We start from the raw sequence: 25679 nt of genomic DNA, 5'->3' as shown, positions 1-25679 counted from the left end.
CGTAGAAATTCACAAGAATGACATCGAGAAACCTCGAAAATTTGGACAAAGTCTACGGAAATACACAATTTTAAGGTGTCGATTGAAATCTCTATCTAAGACAACGAGATCGACTCCTCGCATTCTATCCTTTTCCTAAAAAGCGCAGCGATCAAGCTCTCTCGGTCTAGATGCATGAGCTCAAGTATTCTAGACGTAGTATCGACCTAACCACTACTACTGTATTGTCGATCTTGATGAGAGTTTTTGAAAGTATCTTAAACAGGAGATCACCCTTTTCAAATCATTCGCCTGAACTGTTTTCTCACACTCAAGGCAGATTTACTTCTTTCCGTCATGTGTTTGAGATCAATTTATTCACCTCAGGATTTCCAATAAATTATCACTATAGGCTACGAAAACTAGTTCAAAATAGACCCAGACTGCAAGCCCAGAATCTCCTCGCACGCCTCAACACTTGCTTGAATCCAAATTCTACTTTTTAGATCCCCTCCACATTCTCCTGTCACCCCCGTATCTCTATCAGACCTTTGTCCGATTCATATTTGTGGAAGGGTTGTCTATTGATATCTCTTACCACTCCACATCCTGTAATATCTTATTTCATAAATTCAAACCCCAAGAATCTTCGGACGTCTTCAAAGCTCACCAGAATCCCATCAATGCCAATCTCATTACAAACCACAACCTCGCCATCCTCACCATTTAAGTACTTGTCTGGGTGCTCTTCTACGCTTGTGGGTAGAGGACGAACGTATATAAGCTGCTTATGCGTCATAGAAACTGTGAATCCAGACACCTGTGTGCACTCAAAATTTAGCTGCTATCGATTCACTCGCTTTCTAAACATAGAACATAGCTGGATACCCAATACTCGTTCGAGGAGGGCGTTGATCTCAGAAGCTGATTTCGTGATATATTCCACAATTTCATTAACCTGATTGAAATAAGTCTAGTAGCAACAAGCATAAAAATTAATACGTAAAGCCATAATAAAAACCGATATAATATGCTAATAAGCTAAAAATGCATTCTACGATCTATCTATGTACTATATATGTGACTTGGGACGATGTTAAATCCTTCCGCTCACTCATCCCCTCAATAGTGCTCCTTAGTATGTGCACAGCTTGTATCATGACGCATTCTTATGTAGTACCGATCCTCAATCTTACACCATTCCATACTATCTCGTATCCGAGTAGCCTTCTCAAATAATCAATTAAAAAAAACAAAAATGTCTACCATCCTTTACCTCCGGCAATCTCCTCGTCAACACTTTCCCACCCTGCAAAAACACCCTCAATCATCTTAGCCCCCAATCCTGGATCCTTAGATCCTGTAGTTGCTCTGATACTGTGCATACTAAGTTGGGGGATTCCAACATCAATAGCTCTAACGCCCATTGCAGAACTCAACATCGGTCCTACTGTACCTCCCGATCTAGAATCATTTCTGATCATAAAAGTTTGCAACTTTTGTCCGCATTTCTCAGCCAGTCTCTGGAAAATAGCGGTCGAGACAGAATCCGTAGTAGTGTGACCATTACTATCTGCTTCAACTGTCAATCCTACATTAAGTCTAGGACAATGATTCTCGAGGTATTTTTCCAGGAAATTAGGATTTGTAGCATGTGTAACATCGAAGGAGACGAGAAAAGACTTGGCATATGTTTCCATCAGAATATTGGGGCTGTATGTGGAATGATTGAAGCACTCCACGACACGTTCAATTGTTCCGGGGAGGAAATTACCCCTTGCACCCTGACGCAAGAGCGAGCCAATCTCTTCGTCATCGAAAAGAGCAACCATGGAAATGATACCAGATGATTTGGAATCTTCAGAGGAAGAGTTGGAGAGTAGGGCCTCAATGGAAGACCAGGAACAAACTTTATCATCAATACGTCCTGAGAAGATGAATTCCTTGTCGAGCCCACCGAGTTGAGATGGCTGGGTATCGAAGAGTTCGAGTTCCCAGTTGATGATGGTTTCTTTATTTTCAATGCCCAATTCTTTGGCAATAAGATTGACAAGTTTTGGTGGTTGGGTGGAGACAAATGAAGATTTTGCACCGGATATGTTTGATGTTTGAAATTGCTCGGATGATGATGAGGATGAAGCCGAAGATTCAATATCGGAATTGTCGAGACCAATGATTGGTACGAGTTGGGTTTCCTTATTGTTCTGACCAAACATTCCAACACCAAAGTGGGGAGCTAGAGTTGGAATGCGTGCAATTGGCCAACCCAGTTTTACCAATTTTTGAGAAATGTATCCAGTTTTCTCATCTTTGACCAAAACTCTACCACCAATACCAAGATCTCTATCCCACCATGTTTCATTCAATGCGCCAGCATAAGGAGCAACTCCGAGCTGTACAAATCCAGCTTTATTGTGTTTGGTACTGATGGGCTTCAGGCGAGCTGTGAGAGAATCAGAGTGTGCGGCAACCATTGCTATTCCATTTCCAGATTTGTATGCACCACCAACGGAAAATGCAATCAAGGATGTTCCGTTGCGGTTCACGTAGTATTTTCCGTTGGGCTCAAGCTTGCCATTCCATGAATCACGCGGAGAGAGCTATTAACAAGATATCATTAGCGTTGTGCTTCTTGAATTCGAGTGTGCATTTGAATTCAACTGTGAAGAATCGGAATGATTGAGAGTTGCACTAACCTTAGAAAACCCAGCGTCCTCCAACTTGTTCTCCCAATACTCAATAGCATGCCAAACTGTTGGGTTCTCCGTCATGAAGTTGATGAACGGTTCTGCATATTCTTCGGGATCTTTGAGAATGGTCGCATGCTTCGCGGAATTGGGCGCTTTGGTATCTAAATTGCGAGGAATAAGAGAATCATTGGGTGAGTGGAATGCTTCGAACAAAGTTTGTGCACCACTCGTAGCATTAATTTCCGTCTCGGCGGATGGGAATTGGTAAGATTTTCTCATCTTCTCGAAGAGTGTTTCAATCTTCTCCTGTTCTAAGCGCGCTTCTGAGTCGATGGAACCTGGAGGGCCCCATGAATCACCCCCAAGGGAACGAATCGGTAGACTTTCACGGGCTGTGAAAGACTCCTTATTATTCGGGTCGGTAGGTTTAGAGACCGCCAATTTCATTTTGGCAAATTCCCCCATCAACAGCTCCTGGGTAAGCTTCTCGTCAGAAGCAATCTGTTTCTCCATGGCAGCTTTGTGAAGAGAGGCGGTTGACGGCTTGTTCCTAACCATTGTGTTGTTGTTACTGGGAGATTGGTCTAACTTGATGTCTGCGGTTTCAACGGTAAATAAAGATAGAGGGAGCGATTGCCAATATAGGTAGTGAGTGTAGAGCGGTAGTGAATCTGACTAGGCAGATGTCGTTAATGTGAGTTATGATTTGATGGAAGTGATGCAATTGATGTAAGATTGATTGTGAATGGAGTATCAATACCTACCTAATACATAGATTCCGAACAGTAACTATGATATGAGAGTTGAAAGTCAATTGAAGGCAAAGATGGGATGTTGTGATTATTGTACTCGATTGTCTATTGTTGTCTTAGATGTACAGCCTCTCCAATATTGAGCTACACCGATACCGATACCTAGTCTTGGCGATAGCCTTAATCCACATCGCCAAGTATGCACTGTACCTGAACCAAGAGATAAGATCTCACAATGGAGACATGTATGTACCCTCCAACGTCAACGTCAAGTCAATAGGTTTACCACCGGATTGTACCTAGTATATCTTCACATCAATGATCATCGATCCATCACAAGTTGATGAGTGTTTGGATACTGGAAAGCACAAGAAAAAAACAACGTTGTTGGTCAAAATCCTTTTATTTCGATTGAGACTATGTTCTGTGGAGAACCTAAGCTTCTGCCAGGCGGTATCATCCATCATAAAAAGCCATGCATGCTATATATATAAAATTCGTCATCATCATCGGCAATCTCCTAATTGAGACAAAGAAATCCCATCAATTCATCATACTGTCAATTCTGATATCCTCGATCGATTCCGTGCTCTCAATTGTTGATTTACCAGTTGTTGTCGTAGCTGTTGAAGTGCTCTGGGGGACCACGTTGGTTTCTGTAAGAAAGGGCATGTTAGTAAAAGGGTAACAACAAAAGCAAAAAAGAGATAACATACGGGTCGTATTGATCATCCTGGCCATAATGTTGATCGTACAAGTGTTTGGCTTGTTCCTCTGACCTTTCTCTCATTCGATGCTCACGGATCCAGTCCTCACCCTTGGTCTCAGCCAACTTGTCGACTTCAGCGGAGGCGAAACCGGCGAGAAGCTCCTTAGCAAAAGCGTGGGAGACTGGCTTTCCTATGGAACGTATTCGAGTCAGTACATTGATTTGAGTGGAGGTTGAGAAGTGAGGATTTAAACATACCTTCCTTGCGTTGTCTGTCTTCGAACATCTTCATGGCGGCGAAACCAGCACCTCCTGCGAGAACCTCATGACCGAGACTGGCAGTGTCTTCGCTTTGGTATTGGTCGTAGTGTTCTTGAGATTCGCCTAAGTGGAATCGTATGTTAGTATAAGCTTCATCTTGTATGGAGTGTCAGAGTGAAGGTGGAAGACGTACCCCAGCCGAAAACCATTATGATAGATTTATGTGGTAAAAGTTAAAAAGTTTGAAGAGTGTGGTATATAGTTGTAGACTGAAGTGATGTAGAGATGTAGAATTGTAGTTGTTGATGAGAAAAGGGGAAGAAAGATGTTGCGGAGGGGAGATATGAGGGGTTTAAATAGATGGAAGTGTTACCGTCGAACCCTCACCCCTCTTTGACTATGCCTTTACGGATTTCATACATTCACACCCGCCTACCAGTTAACTAGTACTTCTTAACCAAAACGAGTAGCATATGATTCACCGTTTAATTCCATTAAGTATCAAGCCCCGCTTATAGGTAACATGAATGAGTGTATCGTACTCAAGTAGGTACAGAATGTGTGATCTAACCAAAGTTGTACGGAGTAGACATTCAAGGAGAATATCTTGGATGGGGCCATACAGCTTCCCCCTTTACTGTCTATGGTCATGGTGATTCCTAGTCATCGTAATTCACACCTCGTACCTCATACCTCATCTTGCTTGATCTTGTTTTTGATGGCAACAACTTTTCAGGGTATCATATTGATGAACCCCACATTGCATGAAACTAATACTCAACCCACAATCTACCGGGCACTCATAGACAAGTGTCAAGTTCTTCCAATAGTTTAGCACCTAGTAGTTACACGGCTTGCGTGGCTTGTAAAAGAATGTGATGGAATCATTATATAAAAAGCTTGTTTGGGAAGGACTGGTTTGCTACGAGAGCCAGCCGTGGATACTGATGAATGGATGAATGGATGGATGGATGGATGGATGGATGGATTAACATGCCGTTGTTTCGGTGGGATGGCAGTGGCAGTGGCAGTGGCAGTGAGATGATCATTCTTGCCTAGGTAAGGTTATGCCAAATCTGGAATGCAATGCTCCCTATCCCTCTTTGCTCTGTATATCTATCTGCGTCAAGTATGTATGTATCATTTGTCTTCCTGAATACTGGGTAGCTATCAATGCATGCCATGAACTTTACTAAATTTATTTTGTTGGAGTACTCGTGGAAAACAGAATGATATGGTAGCACATTCTAGAGTCTACGATACATAACCTTACAGGTTACTATATAAAGTAATAAGTCCTCGTACTCGTGGCAGCAAGGGTAAAGCTCCCATTGCATTTGTACAACACAGCTATTGAGGGGCAAAGTTAAAACATAAAGCATGAAATGTGCGGTTCTGAGACTCTCAGACCCCCTCCATGATCACTACATTACCCAGCATCTATGATGATATAGTGAGTACCTATGACATCAAAGCTTCTCTATCTCTTACGATACAATCAAAATTCAGGAGAATCCCTTCACCGGTAGTCGTAAGTAATTCGACCTACTAGGTATTCCGTACGAGTATATCTCAAACTGAACTTACTGAACACACCTACATCTCTCTGTGTCTTGACGCTCGAAACCCCAAGTCTCTAACATATTACATGGTGAATCCAGAATTGAGAAACCAGATCTTCAGGGTCGATCAATCAGCCTATGACACGCTGACGAAAGCTCCGAAATCCATGAAAGGGCCATGAAAATATACATCATCACAATCACTTGGTTCCCAATCATTTGGGGGAAGTACGAAGTGAGGAGTCTTAGACCATCCGACCACCGTGGCTTTACCACTTTCATCTTGCTTTAGATTATCGTTGGTACTGTTGGTGCTGTTGGTCCCCATCAAGGTTATAGATTGCATTGCTTGACTGCTACTACTTCACCCCTCCATGCGTGCATGCATCGGATTCGGATGGGTGGTTGGATAAGTGGATGGGTGGATGGGTGGATGAGGAGAGGAGGGGTTCAAACACATTCATCAATCCTGGGATAGCTGGACCCTGTCTTCAAGTTGATACCGCAAAATACAATTTGGGGAATATTATAGAGACCATTATAGCTCCTTCTCCCCCCTTGAAATATCATCGGCGTGCGCGTAACATTGTAGAATGTCCAACTGCGACCAATGATAAGGGCACGTTGAGATCAAACTGGTGCAGCCATGCAAGATGCAGGTGTCAAGTAACCCTCGCTTCTGGCGGTAATGCACGATAAAACCACAGACAAAAAGAGTTCATTCGTCTGTCAAACGGGCATCGCATATATGAGTTGAAGCATCGATTGAAGCACCAAGCAAGGTTCGAGACAGACACAAACGTAATCGGTACTCTACATCGTATACGGGACCAACCAGTAACAACCTGGGATACCTGGTAAGCATAGGGCGAACGAACGACATCGAAGCTTTAACAAGCTTCCACTCTCTCCCTTCCGCTCCTTCGGCAATTCCCACTTTGCAACCAATAAATAGATAATGGATACCTTCCTGGCGAGCCTGGGTAGGTTCTACTAGATAGTGAAATAGTTAAGGGTTCAGCTGAACAAGCTTCATTGGCTTCTCCATAATTATGGCTTGGTCAGATGCTTGTTTTATCCAGCGAGGATAGCCTTGTAAGCTTTCAAGGTCGGCCTTTTCGTCATTTGCATAATTTAATGAGCGTTCAAAGTTTTTATGAATATTTTATGTACCCACTTGCACCTGGGCGGGAAATTAATATTGAATCAGCCTCGTCAGAAAAACAAGCAAGGCTGACGAAATTCGAGGTGGAAGAAAACAAGAGTAAATATGACAACACCACGTCTGCCAACTGTAGATGATCTACCAAGGAATCTATTATGTGATATTCTACCATCCAAAGATGGAAAGTATACCAACATTTTGATTCTGCTTCATGGCTTGGGGGATACGAAGAATGGATTCACACAGCTTGGTGAGATCTTATTTACCATATTTGCATTTCCTCCCCTCCCCCCAATACCTCTCATATTGCCAACACCCTCTCATGTTTTACAGTTTTTATCATTTCACTAACTACTCCGTCAACTAACACTTCCGCTCAGCCAAAAACTTATCTCTGCCTCAAACTGCGTCCTTAATTCCTCAAGCTCCAACCCCAATTCCCGCCCTCATAACTGGTTCCGACGTACCTTCTTTCCATTGGGCACGCGATCTTGAATTCGACTCTACGACTGGCTCTCTAGACCTCGATGCTGATCTCACACCCTCTATCACAATTCTGACTTCTATGATTGAGATGCTTATGGAATCATGTAATTACTCGCCGAGAAATATATTTCTCTTTGGGTTTGGACAGGGAGGCATGTTGGCTCTTTCGACTCTTGCACAAACTACCTCTTCACTCCTCAAAGATGTGGAATTGGGAGGAGCGATTTCAATCGGTGGACGACTTCCTACCTCTTTTTCTCCGCCTTCAAATTCAGCGACAACTCAAAAGGATAACAAAGGGAAAGTCAGAACACCAATTTTGGTAGCGGGCGGAAACAGAAAGTCTGAAATAACAAGGACAGCGTTGGAAAAGGTAAAGGGTACATTCGCGGAAGTAGAGTATGTTAAATGGGAGAGGGAAGGTGATGGTATGATGAGGGGGAGAGAGGAGGTGCTGCCACTAATGAGATTTTGGGGTAGGAGGTTGAAAATGGGGGCTCCGGAGGGGATGACTGAGGTTTGAGATGGAGAGGTGAGGTGAGATGAGGGAGCATAACGAGAAAGTAGGACGTTATGAGTGGGATTTGAGTGGGTTGATTCGTCAATGATACTCAGGTTTCAATTTCAAGATCCCGGGGGTCGAAATTGCCGGCGGCATATTGCTTTGGCCTACAACACACTGCAGACAGTTCTGTATAGGTGTTTGACTACATCTCTGCTATCCATACTCATCTTTCATTGTCTAGGTATGAGATAGTGAGCTTATATTGCTATGGATAATTCAATAGGCTTGGTCTGGGTAAGGGTACCGAAGGGGAAATCATTTCCTTCTTGAAGTTAGGAAATAAGATATTCTAGAGACGATTCGTTTCACATGGCAATTTTAGAATGCTCAGAGATAGCACCGTGGATATAAAATGGTTGAGTATGCTTCAATCATCAAAGAGCCATCAGCAAGAATCTCAGATAGATGTCGATCTTCGCGTTTGCCATTTGCTCATAGTGTTCCGCAAATTATCATTATCATCAATTATCTGATAACCGCAGCTATTTATTCAGGTTTTATATCATCTCCCATTTGTCTTCCTCGTTGTCATTTTTTCTACATTCAATTTCCCCTCCCAACCTCCAACCCTAATATCGTTTACCCAAAAGTAACCCATCGCTGTTTACTTTTTTATATATTCTTGAAACTCGCTTTCTCTAAATAGAAATCTTATTTCATGTTTAATGTACTGTATTTTTCCCTAATCTTTATCATTCTCGAAAATACAAGTATTTCCTTATATGTCTAGGGTCGACTTTTTAATTATATACTTTGGGACCACCAATGTTTGGGAGTTGTTTTCAAGGTGTGCTTATGGAAGTCATTTGTTTATTTACTCTCATATGCCAATAGAAATATGCTCGCCTGAAGAGTATATCGAAATGAGACGATGCCCGAGGGGTAACTGCCGTCCAAGTATGTCAGATTTTGAAAGGCAAAAGATTGTGAGGAACATTGTAGCCCTTAAATCTACCATTAAAAAAGCATGAGATAGATATGCACAAGAGATGACTGTGACGCCTAGGAAGGACTGATCCTCGTTGTCATTTAAGTTCCTGAAATATAAACCCAGCTTTCCTTTGATTATGATTCACTCATTTTTGTACCAAATCACCACTATTCTCTTTCACTCTTTTTCATGAAGATGCGCGTTCATGTAACTTAAATCCTTCTTAATATGTTTAATTGCCTCATCTCTTCCTACCAGAGTCTTGACCTTTCTTACAGTCTGTATTCAAGTGATGCCTGGTCTTTCGAGAACTACGTTGTGGCTCTCAAAGATGTGGTTATGCTAATCCCGATAATGCCTGGGTTATTATATCTTCAGAAACCTAGAGAAGACGGATTATTAATTTGCTGCTGGCGATACTTACGTCTCTTTGTATGTTGTTTTGTGCGATTGCTCATCGACGATACATCTTTTCTCATTCTACCCAGGTACATTTGTTTCAACGTTTCAACCCCCTTTAAACCCATACTTTATTCTGTATCATACGTCTAATGGAACTCACGCCTTGCATTATCAAATGTGCTCTGCTTTTTCGCGCCTTTCCTTAGCTTTTATACTCAAGATGGCGAGAGCTGGCGGGGTCTACAGTCGCAGTCTGGCTTGATGCCCGACGATGAAAGCTTTTAATTTCTAAATTTACTTGATTCTGTCAGATGAGTTGGGATTCCCAGTTCGAAATGAAGACATGCTCTCTCGACTTAAGAGACTCGGAAGAAATCAAATAGCTGATAAAGGGGCCATTTTTATTGTAACTCATACTGGAGGAAACATGAGCAGACTTTATTTTTTTCTTGAGAATAATTACAAATTCTAGATTCCACTATGGATAGCTTCTGTGACCACCCGAATTTACCACCGTCACCTCTATTTGTGTATGCGGGAGGGATCGTTCAGCGAATTGACATGGTCAAATCAGATGCTGGTCTCGGATGTTAGAAAAGCCCGAAGGCCCGGTTACCGAAGCATACTTGATCCCACTTACCGGACGGGGACACATGGTGTTCTCACGAAGGATCTATGACTATGCCAATTCGCATCGAGAAGCGAATTCAAGTGAGCAATTCACCAAATCACATCAAAATCCATACATGCCAAGGCCATGCAAATGTATCATACCGCTGGTCTTTGACCATACTAGGTTCAGTTCTAAAGTGCTGCCTAAATAAGAAGTTGTTTTGATAAGCATCTCGAAACTCATATAAAAGCATATGAAGTATGAAATCAAAATAACAATGCAAAACATAACCAGAAAGATGGTGCCTATGACTACACCTAAATTGAAAGTCCTGATTTCAGGTGCTGGCATCGCCGGGCCATGTCTCGCATATTGGCTTGCTAGAACCGGACTCACCGCTTCAATCACAGTCATTGAGCGATCACCGGTTCCAAGAACCACTGGACAAGCGATCGATATTCATGGTGCAGCTACTGAAATTGCGAAGAAAATGAAACTTGAGGAAGCTATTCGCGCGCGAACGACAACCGAAGCGGGTACGATGCTTTTGAATTCTTCAGGGAAGCCATTCGCGACATTTCCAGTTGGTGACACCTTCACATCACGTTACGAAATTTTGCGGGCTGATCTATCTGATCTCCTTTTGGAAGCTAGCAAGAAATTCGATAATATCAACTATAAGTATGGTGATTTTGTCCAGTCTCTTAATCAGACGGAGACGGGTGTCGATGTACTTTTCAATGGGGGAGCAAAAGAGACATTTGACTTAGTTGTAGGTGCAGATGGGTCCACATCAAAGATTCGATCTATGATTCTGGAAAAGGAAGCCCTGAAAGACAGCTACAACTTCATCGGTCAATACATCGCTTTCTTTAGCATCCCAAGTCAACCAAATGATTCGAAATATTGGGAGATCTTCAATGCACCAAAGGGTCTGTGTATGATGACGCGACCACATCGAAATCCCTCTACCAAAGGCGTTTACCTGTGTATCACGATGCCAAAACACGGAATTTGCGACCCAGTAGTGGAGAAAGCCATGGAGGGAGGGGTTGAAGCAACGAAGCGTATGCTACATTCATACTTCGAAAATTGTGGTTGGGAAGCAAAGCAAATATTGGAGGGATTGGATAAGTCCGACGACTTTTATATGGCCAAAGCCGCACAGGTCAAGGTACCAAAATGGACGAATGGGCGTGCTGTAGTGATTGGAGATGCTGCAATGGCAACCTTCGGCGTTGGGACTACTTTGGCTATTGACAGTGCCTATATCCTGGCCGGAGAATTGTCAAAAATAAAGAGCAGTGCTGAAATTCCAGAGGCGTTACAGAGATATGAAAAGGCATTCCGGCCAATTTATAAAAAGATGGAGGACCTTCCACCTGGCTTCCCACAACTTGCTATGCCTCAAACTAGATGGGGCCTGCGGATTAGAGATTCAATAATCTGGTTTATTGGTAAGACAAAGGTACATAAACTTCTCCCTGAAGATCGGAGCACCGATCATGAGTTGCCGAAATACGATTGGATAAAAAGTTAAAACGGAAATTATGATGGATGGGCGAGGAACATCAGGCAGAGAGAATTGCGCCATTGCTAGAATTTATAATAACAGTTATAATTTACATGAGTGGCGAGAAAGTAAGCTCGATAGTTAGCCGAATTATAAATAACCAGTTATTGAAGAACTGATCAGTATAAAGTACAAGAACCTCATTCAAGACCGTTTCTCAACCCTCAAATCCCGCCAGAATTTTCCCGAACATCTCCCCCATCCTCCAGCACCCAAGCCCCCTCAAACCTCTCCCCGCCCTTCTAATCGCTTCCTTGACTTCCTCCCTCTCCGCACCCTCCAGCCGCGTCCTTAACTCTTTATAAACCCAGCAGACCAACCCCCCCGTGAAAAGACATACCGCAATCTCATAGCTTGCTTCTTCTGTTCTCTCGCCGGCTAGTCCCATTGTTCCTAGTATACCATCCCCTCCACTCCTATCCCTCAATCTTATGCATTCTTCAGATAAATTGAGCATTTCATACACATTTCTCATTGTTCCACCGACAATGTCTGAGTTTGCCCAATATTTCAGGTTGATTGCCGCAAAATCGCAATCTTGGCGACTTGAAGACCGACCTGCCATTAAGTGCACATCACTCAGACTAACGTCCAAACTAACGAATCCCAGCGCGCAGAGAAGCCTTCCAGCTACAGATATCTCTCCGGGAGTTGCCCCGTAGCATTCATTCCACGAATCTAGTGCATCAATTAACCATTTTCTTCTACTCAAAAGCCCAGCACCAATATCCAGTGCGTGATTGCCCATGGTGCCCATCAATCCTGTAGGATTTAACATAGAAACTGATGTACGCCAGTCAAATATCAGAGTGTGTATTGCATAAAGAACGAGGGTTTTCCCAAAGACTGTAGTTGGGATGACAGGTGGAGGAGGCTTAGTCCATTTATGAAGAAGGATACCATTCAAAGCATGGAGATAATATGTTGCAGGTGGGATGTCGGCTGGACCAAGAAGCATCTTCCAGGCTTGTGGTGATGGCGCTTCCCAATGCTGTTCCGGGCACGGGAAGACGCAATTCGTGGTTTCCGCTCTACTAATAGACGGTTGCACATTGAACAGGGTAGCGTATTGGCAGTCAAAAATCTGTTCAAGTGTCAGCAACAAAAATGCGAGTGATAGAGAAAGCATACGTAAATAGACAGCCCAAGCCGCTTTCTTTTCTCGGTCTCTATCCACGAAAACCATTCAATCTCTTGTGGTGAGCTTCTGGGTAGCGAGCTTGGATCAAGCTGCACTCTCGAGATTGGTCTACAATCCAGCAAACGAGCTCGTCGACCAGCCGTTATCAGAATACCCTTCACACCTTCAGCGAATTCGTACATTTTCTTACTTCCACCCCAAGCTCCCGCGAGTAAAAGGTTAAATAATGTAAAGATGTTGTCAAGAATCCGAAGCTACACAATTGTTAGCTATGAGAATCACTGTTGGAAGACTAACTAACGTGTTTCTCTTCGATCTCATGTAATCTCATGCTCGCTACCCTTGCTCGATTATGAAATAGCCGTAAGAATCTGCCACGATCTGCCCTTGAATAACATGAACCAAGAAACATCATCGACAACACTAGAAGAGGAGAGCTGGCGAAAATGTCAAAGGTTGGAACATGGGCGATAGGAAATCGCGGATGCACATGTCGAAAATAAAGTCGGAGGAAAAAATCCAGTACTTCTGAGGGTGGAAATGTCGAGACATTTATTTCGACATACACCGCATCACCTGATTCGGCAGGAAATTCAATTTGTAACATGCTTAGTAGCGTGGATCTCAATACATCGTTCACCTGCTGGCTTGGACCTGCCGTGAAGCCGCTCCTTCTCGCTTCGTAAGAAGTTGCATGCCATGATTCTGGACCTAGCCGGGGAACAGGCCTTGGGCCCCATCGTGGTGGACTTTCTAATCTACTGACTTTATCCGGCCAATCTTCCTCATCCCCTTCGGCGTCCAGGTCAATTGATTGACCTCGAGAATCAGACTTGACAAAATCTGAGCTGCAAAGACCGAAGTCCAGATCCATATTACTCCAAGAATCCTGACTAAAGCAGTCCAATGTCCAAGAGATATCTGCATCATATGATCCCATGTAGATACTTGGGCTATCATTGTAAAGCATAAAACCATCCCATGAGCTGGGATTCAAGCTTCCCGAGACTTGAAGTCTATTGTCACCAGGAGGTGGTGCCAGTGCAGCTTCAACTAGACTTGAAAGGCCTTGGGATTGAGTTGGAGGTGTGCGAGAATCAGAATATAATGCTTCTTGAATTGGTGGCAAGCTATCGAGATTGCCACCACGCCATTGCATGCTCGGAGGTAATGCAGTTACAAAGTCATTATTGATTGGAATAGAGGCCTCATCACGATGGACAAGATTGGAAATTGGTTGGGGTTCAGATGGGGAAGCTGAAGCAGATTGAGGCATCACGTGGGATCGTGCATTACCAGCGCGTTTATCTGAACCATGATTTTGGTTATGTATCCGACGATGGCGACTTAATAAGTCACTTCGCGTGAACCTTTTCCCACAAACTGGACAAGCAAATTTGCCAACTTCATCATCTGAGTTTAAAGAAATGCGATTAGCACGTGACACATCACAATACCCAGCTTTCTAGGTTTGCTTTTGAATCATGAAAATTCGGCAGGTAGAGTTGTTAAAAGTTGGAGGATGGGTGCAAGTGAGAATCAAACAGGTATCAGAACAAGAACAAGAAGGAGCGAAGCGACAGATCATAAACAGATGAACACGAAGATGGACATGAAAACGATTACTTACGATTGGCTTGATGTCTAGTTAAATTTTCAATCCTACTAAAATTCTTTGGACATTGAGGACATTGAAATCGATTCCCGGTGACTGTTGATTTAGCCGGTGAGGGTCTATTTGGACTTCCCTTCGCAGAACTGGTTGAAGAAGTACCGGTAGTACTTTGTGGAGTTTCAGTAGTACCACTACCAACGGCAGTGAAATTTGAATTGGAGGCAGCTAAATCATCATACGAAGCAATTGGATGGTTACTAGTATCCATGCTCAACGTTATACAGTGGATTATTTTATCTCATAGGAAGGCGAGTGGTCTCGTTTCCCCTCGGTCCCACGGTCTCTCCGGCTCCTCGGTATCGTATGGTATTGTTGTTTGTATTGTATCGAATCGAATCGTACCGTATCGTATCGTATCGTATGCAATTGATCAATCAATCGTGTGAGATGTCATGTCATTGATCAGCTTATTTCATAGAGAAAGGTGGACGGTGAGGACGGAAATTAAGATCATGGAGGATGGCGGGGGAGGCTGGTCAAATCATGTAAGATGTTTGGGGTACGAAGTGAGGTTGACGGCTCTGCATGTGGGGATTTGGATCAAGTGAAGAAAAGAATAGAAGGGAGTGAAGGAACATCAGGTGGAAGACTCCATAGAAATCCATAGAAATCATTGTACTTATGGTTGATGTGGGTTACCGGAAGTGGACGGAGAATATCCGGTTAAATGTCACTGCTACCTTGTCTTGTCTCGAGCTTGTCTACCTTGTAGCTAACAGATCACTTTCCTTTCCTCGACTACTCTACTCTATTCCCAACTTTGATGACACTCCCATGGGCCACTACATTGAAGACTATTTTGCTTCGCTCCGATGGAAGGGAGTTAGGTAGCAGGTAGGTAGTAGGTAGGTCGTAGGCAGATTGAGATCCCTATCTTCATTGAGGCATTCTAATCGATCGCAGCGGAACAATCTCCATGGTAGTGATTCAACGGAGTGTCATTAAATCAACAAGATAGCATTCAAAGTGTCTAATCTTTTCTGAACATGTGATCAAGAGTATAAGGTAGAAACGAAAAAGACAATAGTTCTATATTCCTTTAGGATACGTCGTAGAAGCAGAAATTTCATACTCATCATCTCAAGCTAAATCACGCTTTCGCTTTTCGCTTCCCCTTCATCAAATGAACTTGATGAGCCCTCATGACTGCGCCTTAGCTTTCCAGTCATCATGAGCTTTCTTCTGTCTGTCCCAATCCTTCTTCAATTTTTTCAATGCACTTTTGGGTACATCTTCCCCGTCTTTCGTCTTCGTCGGCATACCATCAACATCCCATGCACTAAATCTATCATCCTTGAACATATCCACTGGACTGAGTTTCGCTTTTTCGATCCTTTCTTGTTCCAACTTATCTCTCGCAAGTTTGGCGGCTTCTTTTTGTGCTGCCTTCTCTCTTTCCTTAGCGGCCTTCTCCTCTTTTTGTGCTAAAAGTTCTTCCTTTGGAATGAACTTAATAAGCGAACCTTGTTCGTCTGGTCTATCATCCAAATACACACCAAGATTCGTGAGATCGTTGTCCCGAATTCGATCAGATAATGCCAGGATATGTTTTTTATGTTCAGAGGTTGGTGCTACTCGCCTCAACTCATCTCTAGTCCTCGCAACGGCCCGAATATATGGGAGAGCGAGAGCTTCCTGATCTTTTGTTCCCGAGGATACAAGCAATGAGAATTCGCTGTCAACATCCATGGCGAGCAATTTGTCAAGTGTCTCAGTATGTAACGACAAACCCTCAATTTCATCTTTGACTTGTCTGAAGACGTCGGCAAAAGGTGCCACAATCTGTTCGGGAGTATGATTACTATCAACAGAAGCGCTAGCCCAACCAAGTCCATCGTATGGTGCATTTGCATTTGCATCGAGACCGAAGATTCCAAGTATCTTTGTAATCCATCGAGCAACTTTCACTAGTCCCTGGATGTCAAGATCAGATTTGTGAGAGCCAATGTAGACATTCGATTCCTTGATTAGCTCTTGCAAAATAAGCATGGCTCTTGGCGTATCAAAGGATTCTGTGAGGGCGGTCTGAAGATCTGTCTGTGCCTTGTCCAAGGCTGTTTGCAATTCTGGATGGATCGAAAGAGATTGAAAGTCCTCGACGGATGTCGAATTTCCACCCTCAATGATGTGGGATTTGACATTGACGAAGAAGTTGTTAACGGTCGCTTCCCATGCGTCGGCCATCAGTCTCATATCTGGCGAAATCTCAACACCATCATTCCATCTTCCCATCAAAAATACTATTCTCATTGACCTTGGAGTATAATCAGTAGCTAGTGCATCTCGAATGGTCTGGAAATTCTTCAATGACTTCGACATCTTTGACCCTGCAATAGAAAGATGCCCCATGTGCAAGAAGTAGTTTACCCACTCATGTGGGCCATGCTCATGCTCGCAGAAATATGCCTCACTTTGTGCCAATTCATTGTCGTGATGAGGAAACGCGAGATCAATACCACCGGAGTGTATATCCATCTTTGACCCTAAAACATCGGAAGCCATGACGGAGCACTCAATATGCCATCCAGGTCTGCCTCCACCCCAGGGACTTGGCCAGCTTGGTTCTCCTGCTTTGGATTTCTTCCAGAGTGCAAAATCTCCTGCCCCTCGCTTACCACCCAAATTCTTCGATAGTGACCCTTCACCTTCTTCTTGCAAGGCTTTGTCGTTTCTACTTTCTGGTCGTAGTCGCGCATAAGGATTACCAGCTTTCTCGAATGCTGCAATATCGAAGTAAACCGATCCGTCTGATTCATAAGCAAAGCCCTTGTCGATAATTTTCTTTACGAAGGTTGCGATCTTTGGTACATAGGTGGTAACTCGTGTGATAACATCTGGTCGCATGACATTTAGTGCGTCCATGTCTTCCATAAATTGATCCTCCCAGTATTGAGTGACATTGGTGAAAATGGTATGGTCTTTCGCGTCGATCGAATCCTTATACAAAGAATCAAGATACGGAAGAAGAATCTCATCTGCTCCACCGAAAATCTTCTCTTGTTGGATGGCTTGCGCCGCAGAAGAAAGATTGCTTATATGCATCTTCATCTTCGCTTCCGCATCTCCTGGTTTTCCTTCGCCTGTCAATGTTCCGCCCGCCAATACTTTTCCATATGCAATATCTCTTCTTTCTGCATAATTGTTAGGTGTAAGTTGAGTGCCATCTTTCAGCAGTTCGGGGAGGTTTGCTGTTGCGTAGGATTGGAAGGCTTCTGCGGCTAATTTTGCGAGCTCCGGTTCGGTATATGTTTTCGACTTTTCAAGCTCCAGTAGCTTTTGTCTTCGGGCTTTCAAGATAATCTGTCAAATGATCATCAGTCAATTACCCGCCATTCTAGATTCTATACCCCCCACCTTGTCATCGACATCTGTAATGTTCATAACAAAATTCAGATCAAAACCAAAATAATCTTTCATGATTCTTCGTATAATATCAGTAGAAACATAGTTCCTAGCATGTCCCAAGTGCGAGTGATCATATACTGTTGGTCCGCAGACATACCAAGAAACCTTTCCTTTCTCAATAGGTACAAATGGGACTGGACCACCAGGCTTTAAAGAGTTGTGAACTTTCAATTGATCCATTTTTGTGAAATTATTCGTAGTAAACTTTCGAACTGTGAGCAAATGAATATAAGAATTAGAGAACGTAGAAAATCTTAGAGAGCGTAAGGGAAGAAACATTCAGTTGGTAGAAATGTCATGAAGAAATTGAGTCACTTCTTTGTTTGATAATGTAAGTAAAGGGCGGGCTGATTCGTTTATTTATTTAATCCAATGTTGCTCAAGTACCGGTATGACTCGGTGGGCTGAAAATAAATTTATCGTGGGGCCATCTTTTTCAGCCTCGTTGTAAGGTTCAAATCTAGCCTTGCGGTTATAAAATTATTTCTTTCGCACAGAGGGAACGATGCAAATAGAACAAGATACAAAAGTCCAGAACTTCTTGAAGTCCTTATCACAAGCAACAACAACCTATCAGGTACTCACGATGAGTAATAAAAGATCACCATTTCTTTATCCTGGAGCAGTTTCGTCTTCAGATCAATTGGCAATCTTACACTTAAAAAGAGATCTCCAAACTCCAACAATTCTCAAGAGCACCGACGAAAAGGATGAAGGATACGCAGAGGGAAAGGTGACGAACACTCGATTCGGATCTTTTCCGCACACGACGTTGATTGGAATACCATGGGGAACTCAAGTACTTGCATCCAAAGTTGATACTGGATCTAGAGGGCGAAGAGGTGACAAAAAACGAAAGCGAGACGATGTGGAAGCTGTCGAGACCCTGAAAGCCGAAGAAATTAACACAGAAAATGCAGAAGATGGATCGCCAACAACTACGAGCACCAAAGAGATGACGGAGGCTGTAGCTGCTGGAAGCGGATTCATACATTTCCTACCCCCTACACCTGAAAATTGGACCAATTCCTTACCACATCGAACGCAAGTTGTTTACACGCCTGATTACAGTTATATTCTACATCGTATACGCGCAAGACCTGGAACGAGTATCATTGAAGCCGGAGCTGGTAGTGGATCCTTCACACACGCATCTACAAGAGCTGTGTTTAATGGATATCCTGATGAACATACATTAAAGAAGCGCAAGTTGGGCAAAGTCTGGAGTTTCGAATTTCATGAACCGAGACATGCGAAATTAGTTGAGGAATTGCAAGAGCATGGATTGAATGAACTTGTGGAGATCACGCATCGAGATGTTTGTGAAGGGGGATTCTTAGTTGATGGAAAAAATCCAAAGGCCGAATCTATATTTTTAGACTTACCTGCTCCATGGTTAGCACTCCCGCATCTTACTAGATCTCCTCCGCCTCCTATCAAGAACCCTAACGGCGAGCTATCTCCAACGAAGCCCATCGCCGAACCATTCGTTTCTGCTCTCAATCCAGAAGCACCAGTTCATCTATGCACTTTCTCCCCATGTATCGAACAAGTTCAACGGACTATATCTGTTATGCGACAACTTGGCTGGGTCGACATTGAGATGGTAGAATTATCAGCAAAGCGATTTGAAATCCGGCGAGAACGAATAGGTATCGATAACGGAGTACAGAGGGGTCTGCAAACTACACCAGCAAATGTCGAGGAAGCCGTGAGTCGGTTATTAGAAGTCGAAATCGGACATCAAACATTTTACAAGAAAGGCGATGCTCCAGACAAAATGCCAAGACAAAATCCAAATACTAGGGAAACACTGATAAAGAGTTTGGTCGACGGCAAGATTTATAAGGAAGGAAAATTGATACACAAGACAGAACCAGAAGTCAGGACTCACACTTCGTATCTGGTGTTTGCAGTGTTGCCGAGAAAGTGGAGTGAAGAGGATGAAAGAAAGGCAAGAGAGAAGTGGCAAGTGAACTTTAATGGTGAGACGGAAACTAATACCACAAAACAAGTTGAGCTGCCTATGAGCAAGAGACAAATGAAAAAGGCCGCGAGAGCCAGCCATATCAAACCCGAGGCCGCTGCTGCTCCGCAGGCTGGCGATGGTGTAGGATCTGCAAATGGGGCGACTGGGCCAGTCAAAGAGAAGACGGGAGAAAAGCCGGAGGCATAGGCCAGGTAGCACATAATAGGCGTTTCAAGAACATACTAGATACTCTTAAGATATATTTCTTCTCGCCCACAATTGAATAGTTTAACCGAGAAGGCTTCTAATTGTGCATGTATTCATTTGGTTAAAAAGGGCCAATGAGGATTTAAATCAAATCTTTCTCTACTTTGCGTTTTACCTCTTCCATGAGGACAATTCCTCACATGCAGACTTTTGATTTGAGCAAAACTACAATGATTATTAATATTTGCCGTTTCTTAAATCTTGAAACGAACCCCTTTGTTAGAACGAAAGCACAAGTCAAGTGTGTTGTTCGAAGTAGAGTTCGGTCTAGTGACCACAATGAGTTTCAAAGAAAATTCAACTCTACAACTGCAATGGCTCCTTCATCATTCTAGAAGCTTATCTGGAATCAATTTCTAGCATGAATCCAGAATCATTGGCTGCAATTAGTGTGCACCACTCACTTACTCGACTGCGATCCTGTTGATATCCCTCCACAATAAGTTCGGGACCTCCTCGTTTTGATAGAGCCCTCCATATACTTTCTGGCTGTGCGCATACCACCCCATTGATTCAACTCAACCTCTTCATTCTTACTTTCAACACGTTTGTGAGCATTCGCGGAACTTCGATAGCTTCATCCTGTCAGCTAAGCATCCCTTGGCACCAAATTTTTTCAACTTGATATAAAGTAAAAGTAGCGACACGATATTATAGCTTGTAATATTGTAAACATTCAGCTATCTAGGTAGGTACTCAAGGGCTTACCGTAATGGTGGAGTTAATAGTAACTCCATTGGAAGCATGCTAACCCCGACAACCGTTTTGCTTGATAAAAGCCCCGAGTTTGATATCGTATTTCAATCTGCTCATTATTACCAGAAATAGTCCCCGATCAAATACCAATACAAACTATGACAGCAACAATGTCATCCACCTGGCTAATAACAGGCGCCTCCTCCGGCATCGGTAAATCTCTTGCTCTTGAAGCTCTCAAGTCTGGCACCAGAGTAGTTGGGACCACTCGCGACATAGGCAAAGCCGAAATGTCTTTTCCTGAATTCGTGGAAATGGGAGGAATTTGGATAACTTTGGATCCCGCCCAAAAAGATGCTTTTGAGAGATTTTCGAAGTGCGCAGCAGAGTATGACATCGACGTTTTAATTAATAACGCAGGTTATGCATTTATTGGTGGAGTGGAGGATACAAGGTCGGGTTTTGAATCATGCGCAATAAGTATTTTCACTGACGTGTACAAATAGCGAAGATGAAGTACGAGAGCAGATGGAGGTCAACTTTTATGGGCCTCTCCGAGCTGTACGGGCCTGTCTTCCAGCAATGCGGTCAAAAGGATCAGGAAACCTTGTCCTTATAAGTAGTGGTGCCGGGTATGTCAAAACCAGCTCGTTGGGCCCTTCTCCACTGTCCATTATACTGCTTTCGGAATTCCACTGATGAAATATTGCGCATGTGAAGGTTTATAGCGCGTTCGGCACGATCATCATATTCCGCCAGTAAATTCGCAATTGAGGCAGTTTACGAATCCCTCTCTCATGAACTCAACACTTTCGGCATCAAAGTTCTCATCGTAGAGCCAGGGGCATTCCGAACACCGTTCGCAAGCAGGATCAGGACACCAGCTCAGTATCAAGTCAGCAATGATTTCAGTGAAGCATACAAAGGTACTGCGGTTGAGCAGATGGTGAACGGAACTGTAAACATTATGTCTATTCCGGACTTTGTGAAAGGAGATCCTGACAAAGCTGCGCGAGCAGTTGCCAATGCTGTCATAGGAGGACATGATTATCTGCGTATGCCGCTAGGACCTGACTGTATGACTGCATTAGAAGACAAGATTGGACAATTGCAAGAGGATTCAGATGCGACCAGATCTATCGCTATCTGTACCAATTTTGATTGATGGATTCGACCAAACAATGATTTGGGATTTGACCAGTTGATATGAAATCAAGGGCTTGCTGTGTCGATAACTCGAATTGCATAGCAGGGCTTCCCAATGATATCCACTGAATGCAAACAAATATAAGTGGCCTGCACATGCATTTATTTACTGATATAATCGAGTACTGGACAAAATAACAAGTCTCGATTTCAAGTACACAGATCTCCTTTCCTTAGTTGTCCAACATTGTGTTCAATCCCAAATGCAACATGAGAATGTCTTTCCATCTGCCATTGACTTTCAGATTCTTCTTCAGCAGACTTAGGATTGCCTGTTATGACCTGATCTAATAGCGGTCCAAATTTGAGCCTACACTGTCCGGGATCCTTTTTCAATGGTTCGGCACCTAAACAAGACCTCCCCAAGATTTCGTCCAGTTCCGGGTTACGAGTAGTTGCAACAATAGCTGAAAAGGAATTCGAATGTACTACCCCGTTGGAATTTATAGCGTGAATACCGACTGCTACAGCCATGATGGAAAATAAGAAGGCCAAGCCATACGATATGAGAAGCCAAAAAGGATGGTATATATAATAATTGTTTGTGTTGGAGGTGAGAATTTTTTGTAGATCGCCATCACTCGTCAAATCCGGCGAGCTAAGATAACTGATGGTGATATTGTTTGCTAAATCTTCAATACCACGCGCCAAAGTTTGATTTCGACATAGCCAAGGTCGTGTTGTTGAAGTGAAGGTATTGGTAAACGTAGAAGAGGGATTGCCGATAAGATATGAGCTTTCGTTCTTGAATGGGGTACTGGCGATTTCCTCACAGGCCATCAAACCTGTCCCAAGAATATTAGTTGTTCCATAACCGCTGTATTGTTCATTCTGACTACTGCCAAGAGTGACATCTCGTAAAGTTATGTTCCCGCCAAGTATAGCTCCAAGAGCATACACATGCGGAATATATTGATTCCACAATACCTTTGCCGATCCACCAGTTGCTGTTGCGGTTGTAACACCTTTCGAATCAGTAACTGTAGGTCCGCTTTCTATATCACCGACGTCCATATAAGAAAGATCATAACGTCCAATAACTTCGATGTTTTGCTGAGTGACATACTGGACTCCATCAATGTACGATACTGCGATATTGAATGTCGCGTTCACCGCAGTACAAATCAATTCCGAGGTTGAAGTCTGGATCCATAGTTGAGGATAATAGGACCCATGTAATGCTAGTGGTGGTGGAAGAAACCCGGCATTTGGTGTGCCTCCTGCATACCAAGTGCTCCACGAACTGTAAACAATTTTGCCAGAGCCCACACCGAACGTTGTATTTGTACGATTATCATTTTGATCGTCGTATGTGAAGACATTGTTTTGCTCATAATACTTGGTAATGTTGTTGAATATGGCCTGCTGGGTGTTGTTCGGTTCGTTGCATTTTATCGACGGGCCATAAAACTGCAAAGTATATGACCATTCAGATCCGGACACTTGTCTAGATAATCCTAACACATTGATATTTGAGGCTGTATTTTATCGCAATGGTATTGGTGATCGAGACTGCATTATACTGGCCATCCACAGAATTGTTCCAAATGGCTTTAGAAAAATCAAGAACTGGCAAACGCACTTCCTCGGAAATGTTCTTTGCAACAATTGTCAAGGTTGCTGCTGGTGCAATACTTGCGAGTCCCAGAAGCCTGTAAAGAATCAGTGACGGCTCTTATTACACTTCACATGTAGGGTTTCCAAGAGTCTGAACTGGCAAACTAGATGTGAAATTTTGACATCTGATACCAACTGAACAATCGGAGTCATTTCGATTTCCTCTATTATTGTGATAAAATTCAGACTATTAGACCTCTGATATTTTAAAACATACCATGTAATGGCACCTAACAAGATGGCAAGTTTTGCTCCTTTTAATAGCTCGATACTGAATAGGGCTATGGGATCCGTTGACAAAGCAAAAAGACGATCCAAGTTTCCTATTCTGGAGATTAGTCTAAGGATCTTGAAGCCTTACTACAAACAGTACTTATGCTCAATGGTTGGCGTTTGACAACTGTCCAAATATATTGACCTAAAGCGGCCGTCGTTGTTGCCTTAAACAAGATGTAATTAAAAAGGCAAAGCCGGTGCCAATACGGGTGGGCCAAGCTTGTTTTTTCTCGTCGCCAGTTCTTACGCCGCTGAGCGACATGTAGTAAAGGTGATGGACCAATGAAAGAATGAAGCCAACCAAAAACATTAAGCCAATGAACGAGGGTTTCTTCCAATGAATTCCCCAGGGAGCGAATCGAGGCCTTGAAATTTGTGTAGACTTCCTTTGAGCGTAGGAGATATCATCACCATCCGTCAAAGATTTATCGGATAATGATGATGATGATGGTACAAAGGTATTTTTATCACTGTGCACAGGTGTCGAGAGCGATTCCCGGTGGAAAGTAACATCATCGAGTGCTTGGTAGTCAATTGACTCATCATCGACTGCTTTGCGCCGACTTAATTCGATCATCTTCAAAGCTTAAGAAGTCTTGGTGAAGAATGGAGATGCCAGACTTTGACACATGAGGCTGAAATTTTCTTCCGTTTCTGCTTCTCCTATATAATGTCTGCTAATTTACTATACTACTATACGAACTAATTAGGTAGCTGGCCTGGCCTCGCCCACGTCGATGCCCCATAAAAGGTATTATAGTAGTGCTTGGGTGTCGCGTCAAGCCCACTAAATGAATGGATTTTCACCGCCTGGCTCTGAACCATTCTCAGGAACTGGATGACAAGCTCAGCATCAAGCCCAGGTAAGACCGGTAGACCGCAATGATGAAAATTGATTGCTTGGTTATCAGAGCATTTTGTGCCTTTGATGATGGAAAATAAAATTCAATGTTCGACCTTGTGCTTGACTTTGTCTCCTGCCCCGAGTCGTCCATATCAATATAACCTCCCGAATTATTGCCTTTGAGATTCGTGGCCAGCACCACAGTACCTCAAATGCTACCTAGTATTCCATCGCGAAAGATTCGGGTTCAAATGCTTTACAATTAAGTTATCGGCCAGCTACCTTTCACATCGATACCATTGCTCCTACTAGGTATATATACCACAATGTACGGAGGGTGCCATGGGTCGCAGTGATGAGCTGTTCAAATTTCAGGGTTAATACTAGGTAGGTATCAATACCAATTCCATTTACTTTTGAGCGTCAGGTGACTCGTTCATGTGACAGCGCAGGGATGTCTCGACCGAATTGGGACTCCCCAGCCATCCCATCCTCCATCTTTGAAAGGAGTCCATTATGCGAAAGCATTCTACGCCTTTGCACCAAGGTGTCAGTCAACGTACCCTAGATCTCCGTTGTCGTTATCTACCCCGGTTTCACAACTTCAGCACTACGAGCCGCCGCCGCCAAAAAGAACTCCAATCCAACCAATGAGAATATCCTTCGCGCATATCAGGCAACGATTCCCCGTCCACCGATTGGCTCCCCATTTACGAACTCAATACACCTAAGATGAAGCGGACATTGTGCATCTCATTCATAACATTGTCCGAAATTATCATCGCTTGTCATCAATCTCGGAGTATGAAGCGATGGCAATCACCTCGACAAGACGCCTTGGAATGAGCTTAATGATTCTGATGCGGTAAAATCACCGATTTGATTTTTTTTTAAC

General features: G+C 43.2%; 10 protein-coding genes across 10 annotated transcripts; 4 read left to right on the top strand and 6 right to left on the bottom strand.

Moving 5' to 3' along the window:
* Nucleotides 1-1241: 1241 nt before the first annotated feature.
* On the bottom strand, nt 1242-3227 carry EAF02_007152 (uncharacterized protein; the record flags this gene model as incomplete). Its single annotated transcript, XM_038903200.1, has 2 exons — nt 1242-2579; nt 2676-3227. 2 exons carry the CDS (start codon nt 3225-3227, stop codon nt 1242-1244), a joined length of 1890 nt encoding a protein of 629 aa, XP_038756679.1.
* Nucleotides 3228-4025: 798 nt separating this feature from the next.
* EAF02_007151 (uncharacterized protein) lies at nt 4026-4600 on the bottom strand (the record flags this gene model as incomplete). Its single annotated transcript, XM_038903199.1, has 4 exons — nt 4026-4077; nt 4138-4321; nt 4389-4514; nt 4585-4600. 4 exons carry the CDS (start codon nt 4598-4600, stop codon nt 4026-4028), a joined length of 378 nt encoding a protein of 125 aa, XP_038756678.1.
* Nucleotides 4601-6089: 1489 nt separating this feature from the next.
* On the bottom strand, nt 6090-6299 carry EAF02_007150 (uncharacterized protein; the record flags this gene model as incomplete). Its single annotated transcript, XM_038903198.1, has 1 exon — nt 6090-6299. The coding sequence occupies one exon, from the start codon at nt 6297-6299 to the stop codon at nt 6090-6092; it is 210 nt and encodes a 69-aa protein (XP_038756677.1).
* Nucleotides 6300-6940: 641 nt separating this feature from the next.
* Nucleotides 6941-8543, top strand: EAF02_007149 (uncharacterized protein). The gene is made up of 2 exons (XM_038903197.1): nt 6941-7368; nt 7499-8543. The coding sequence occupies exons 1-2, from the start codon at nt 7224-7226 to the stop codon at nt 8125-8127; spliced, it is 774 nt and encodes a 257-aa protein (XP_038756676.1). The 5' UTR covers nt 6941-7223; the 3' UTR covers nt 8128-8543.
* Nucleotides 8544-10392: 1849 nt separating this feature from the next.
* On the top strand, nt 10393-11655 carry EAF02_007148 (uncharacterized protein; the record flags this gene model as incomplete). Its single annotated transcript, XM_038903196.1, has 1 exon — nt 10393-11655. One exon carries the CDS (start codon nt 10393-10395, stop codon nt 11653-11655), a length of 1263 nt encoding a protein of 420 aa, XP_038756675.1.
* Nucleotides 11656-11845: 190 nt separating this feature from the next.
* EAF02_007147 (uncharacterized protein) lies at nt 11846-15067 on the bottom strand (the record flags this gene model as incomplete). Its single annotated transcript, XM_038903195.1, has 4 exons — nt 14460-15067; nt 13131-14242; nt 12820-13083; nt 11846-12772 (listed from the first exon to the last, which is right to left on the bottom strand). Exons 1-4 carry the CDS (start codon nt 14710-14712, stop codon nt 11846-11848), a joined length of 2556 nt encoding a protein of 851 aa, XP_038756674.1. The 5' UTR covers nt 14713-15067.
* Nucleotides 15068-15255: 188 nt separating this feature from the next.
* On the bottom strand, nt 15256-18235 carry EAF02_007146 (uncharacterized protein). Its single transcript, XM_038903194.1, has 2 exons — nt 17859-18235; nt 15256-17804 (listed from the first exon to the last, which is right to left on the bottom strand). The coding sequence occupies exons 1-2, from the start codon at nt 18186-18188 to the stop codon at nt 15645-15647; spliced, it is 2490 nt and encodes an 829-aa protein (XP_038756673.1). The 5' UTR covers nt 18189-18235; the 3' UTR covers nt 15256-15644.
* Nucleotides 18236-18495: 260 nt separating this feature from the next.
* Nucleotides 18496-20085, top strand: EAF02_007145 (uncharacterized protein; the record flags this gene model as incomplete). Its single annotated transcript, XM_038903193.1, has 1 exon — nt 18496-20085. The coding sequence occupies one exon, from the start codon at nt 18496-18498 to the stop codon at nt 20083-20085; it is 1590 nt and encodes a 529-aa protein (XP_038756672.1).
* Nucleotides 20086-20999: 914 nt separating this feature from the next.
* EAF02_007144 (uncharacterized protein) lies at nt 21000-22006 on the top strand (the record flags this gene model as incomplete). The annotated part of the gene is made up of 3 exons (XM_038903192.1): nt 21000-21295; nt 21348-21473; nt 21562-22006. The coding sequence occupies 3 exons, from the start codon at nt 21000-21002 to the stop codon at nt 22004-22006; spliced, it is 867 nt and encodes a 288-aa protein (XP_038756671.1).
* A 191-nt stretch (nt 22007-22197) lies between these two features.
* On the bottom strand, nt 22198-24517 carry EAF02_007143 (uncharacterized protein; the record flags this gene model as incomplete). Its single annotated transcript, XM_038903191.1, has 5 exons — nt 22198-23457; nt 23510-23699; nt 23882-23987; nt 24038-24104; nt 24188-24517. The coding sequence occupies 5 exons, from the start codon at nt 24515-24517 to the stop codon at nt 22198-22200; spliced, it is 1953 nt and encodes a 650-aa protein (XP_038756670.1).
* Between the last annotated feature and the right edge of the window lie 1162 nt (nt 24518-25679).

The sequence above is a fragment of the Botrytis sinoallii genome, assembly GCF_014898435.1.
Source record: "Botrytis sinoallii strain Bc 23 chromosome Unknown BSIN_012, whole genome shotgun sequence".
Taxonomy (NCBI): Eukaryota; Fungi; Ascomycota; class Leotiomycetes; order Helotiales; family Sclerotiniaceae; genus Botrytis; species Botrytis sinoallii.
Note: the sequence above shows the minus strand (reverse complement) of the source record. Positions and strands in the feature narration are given on the sequence as shown.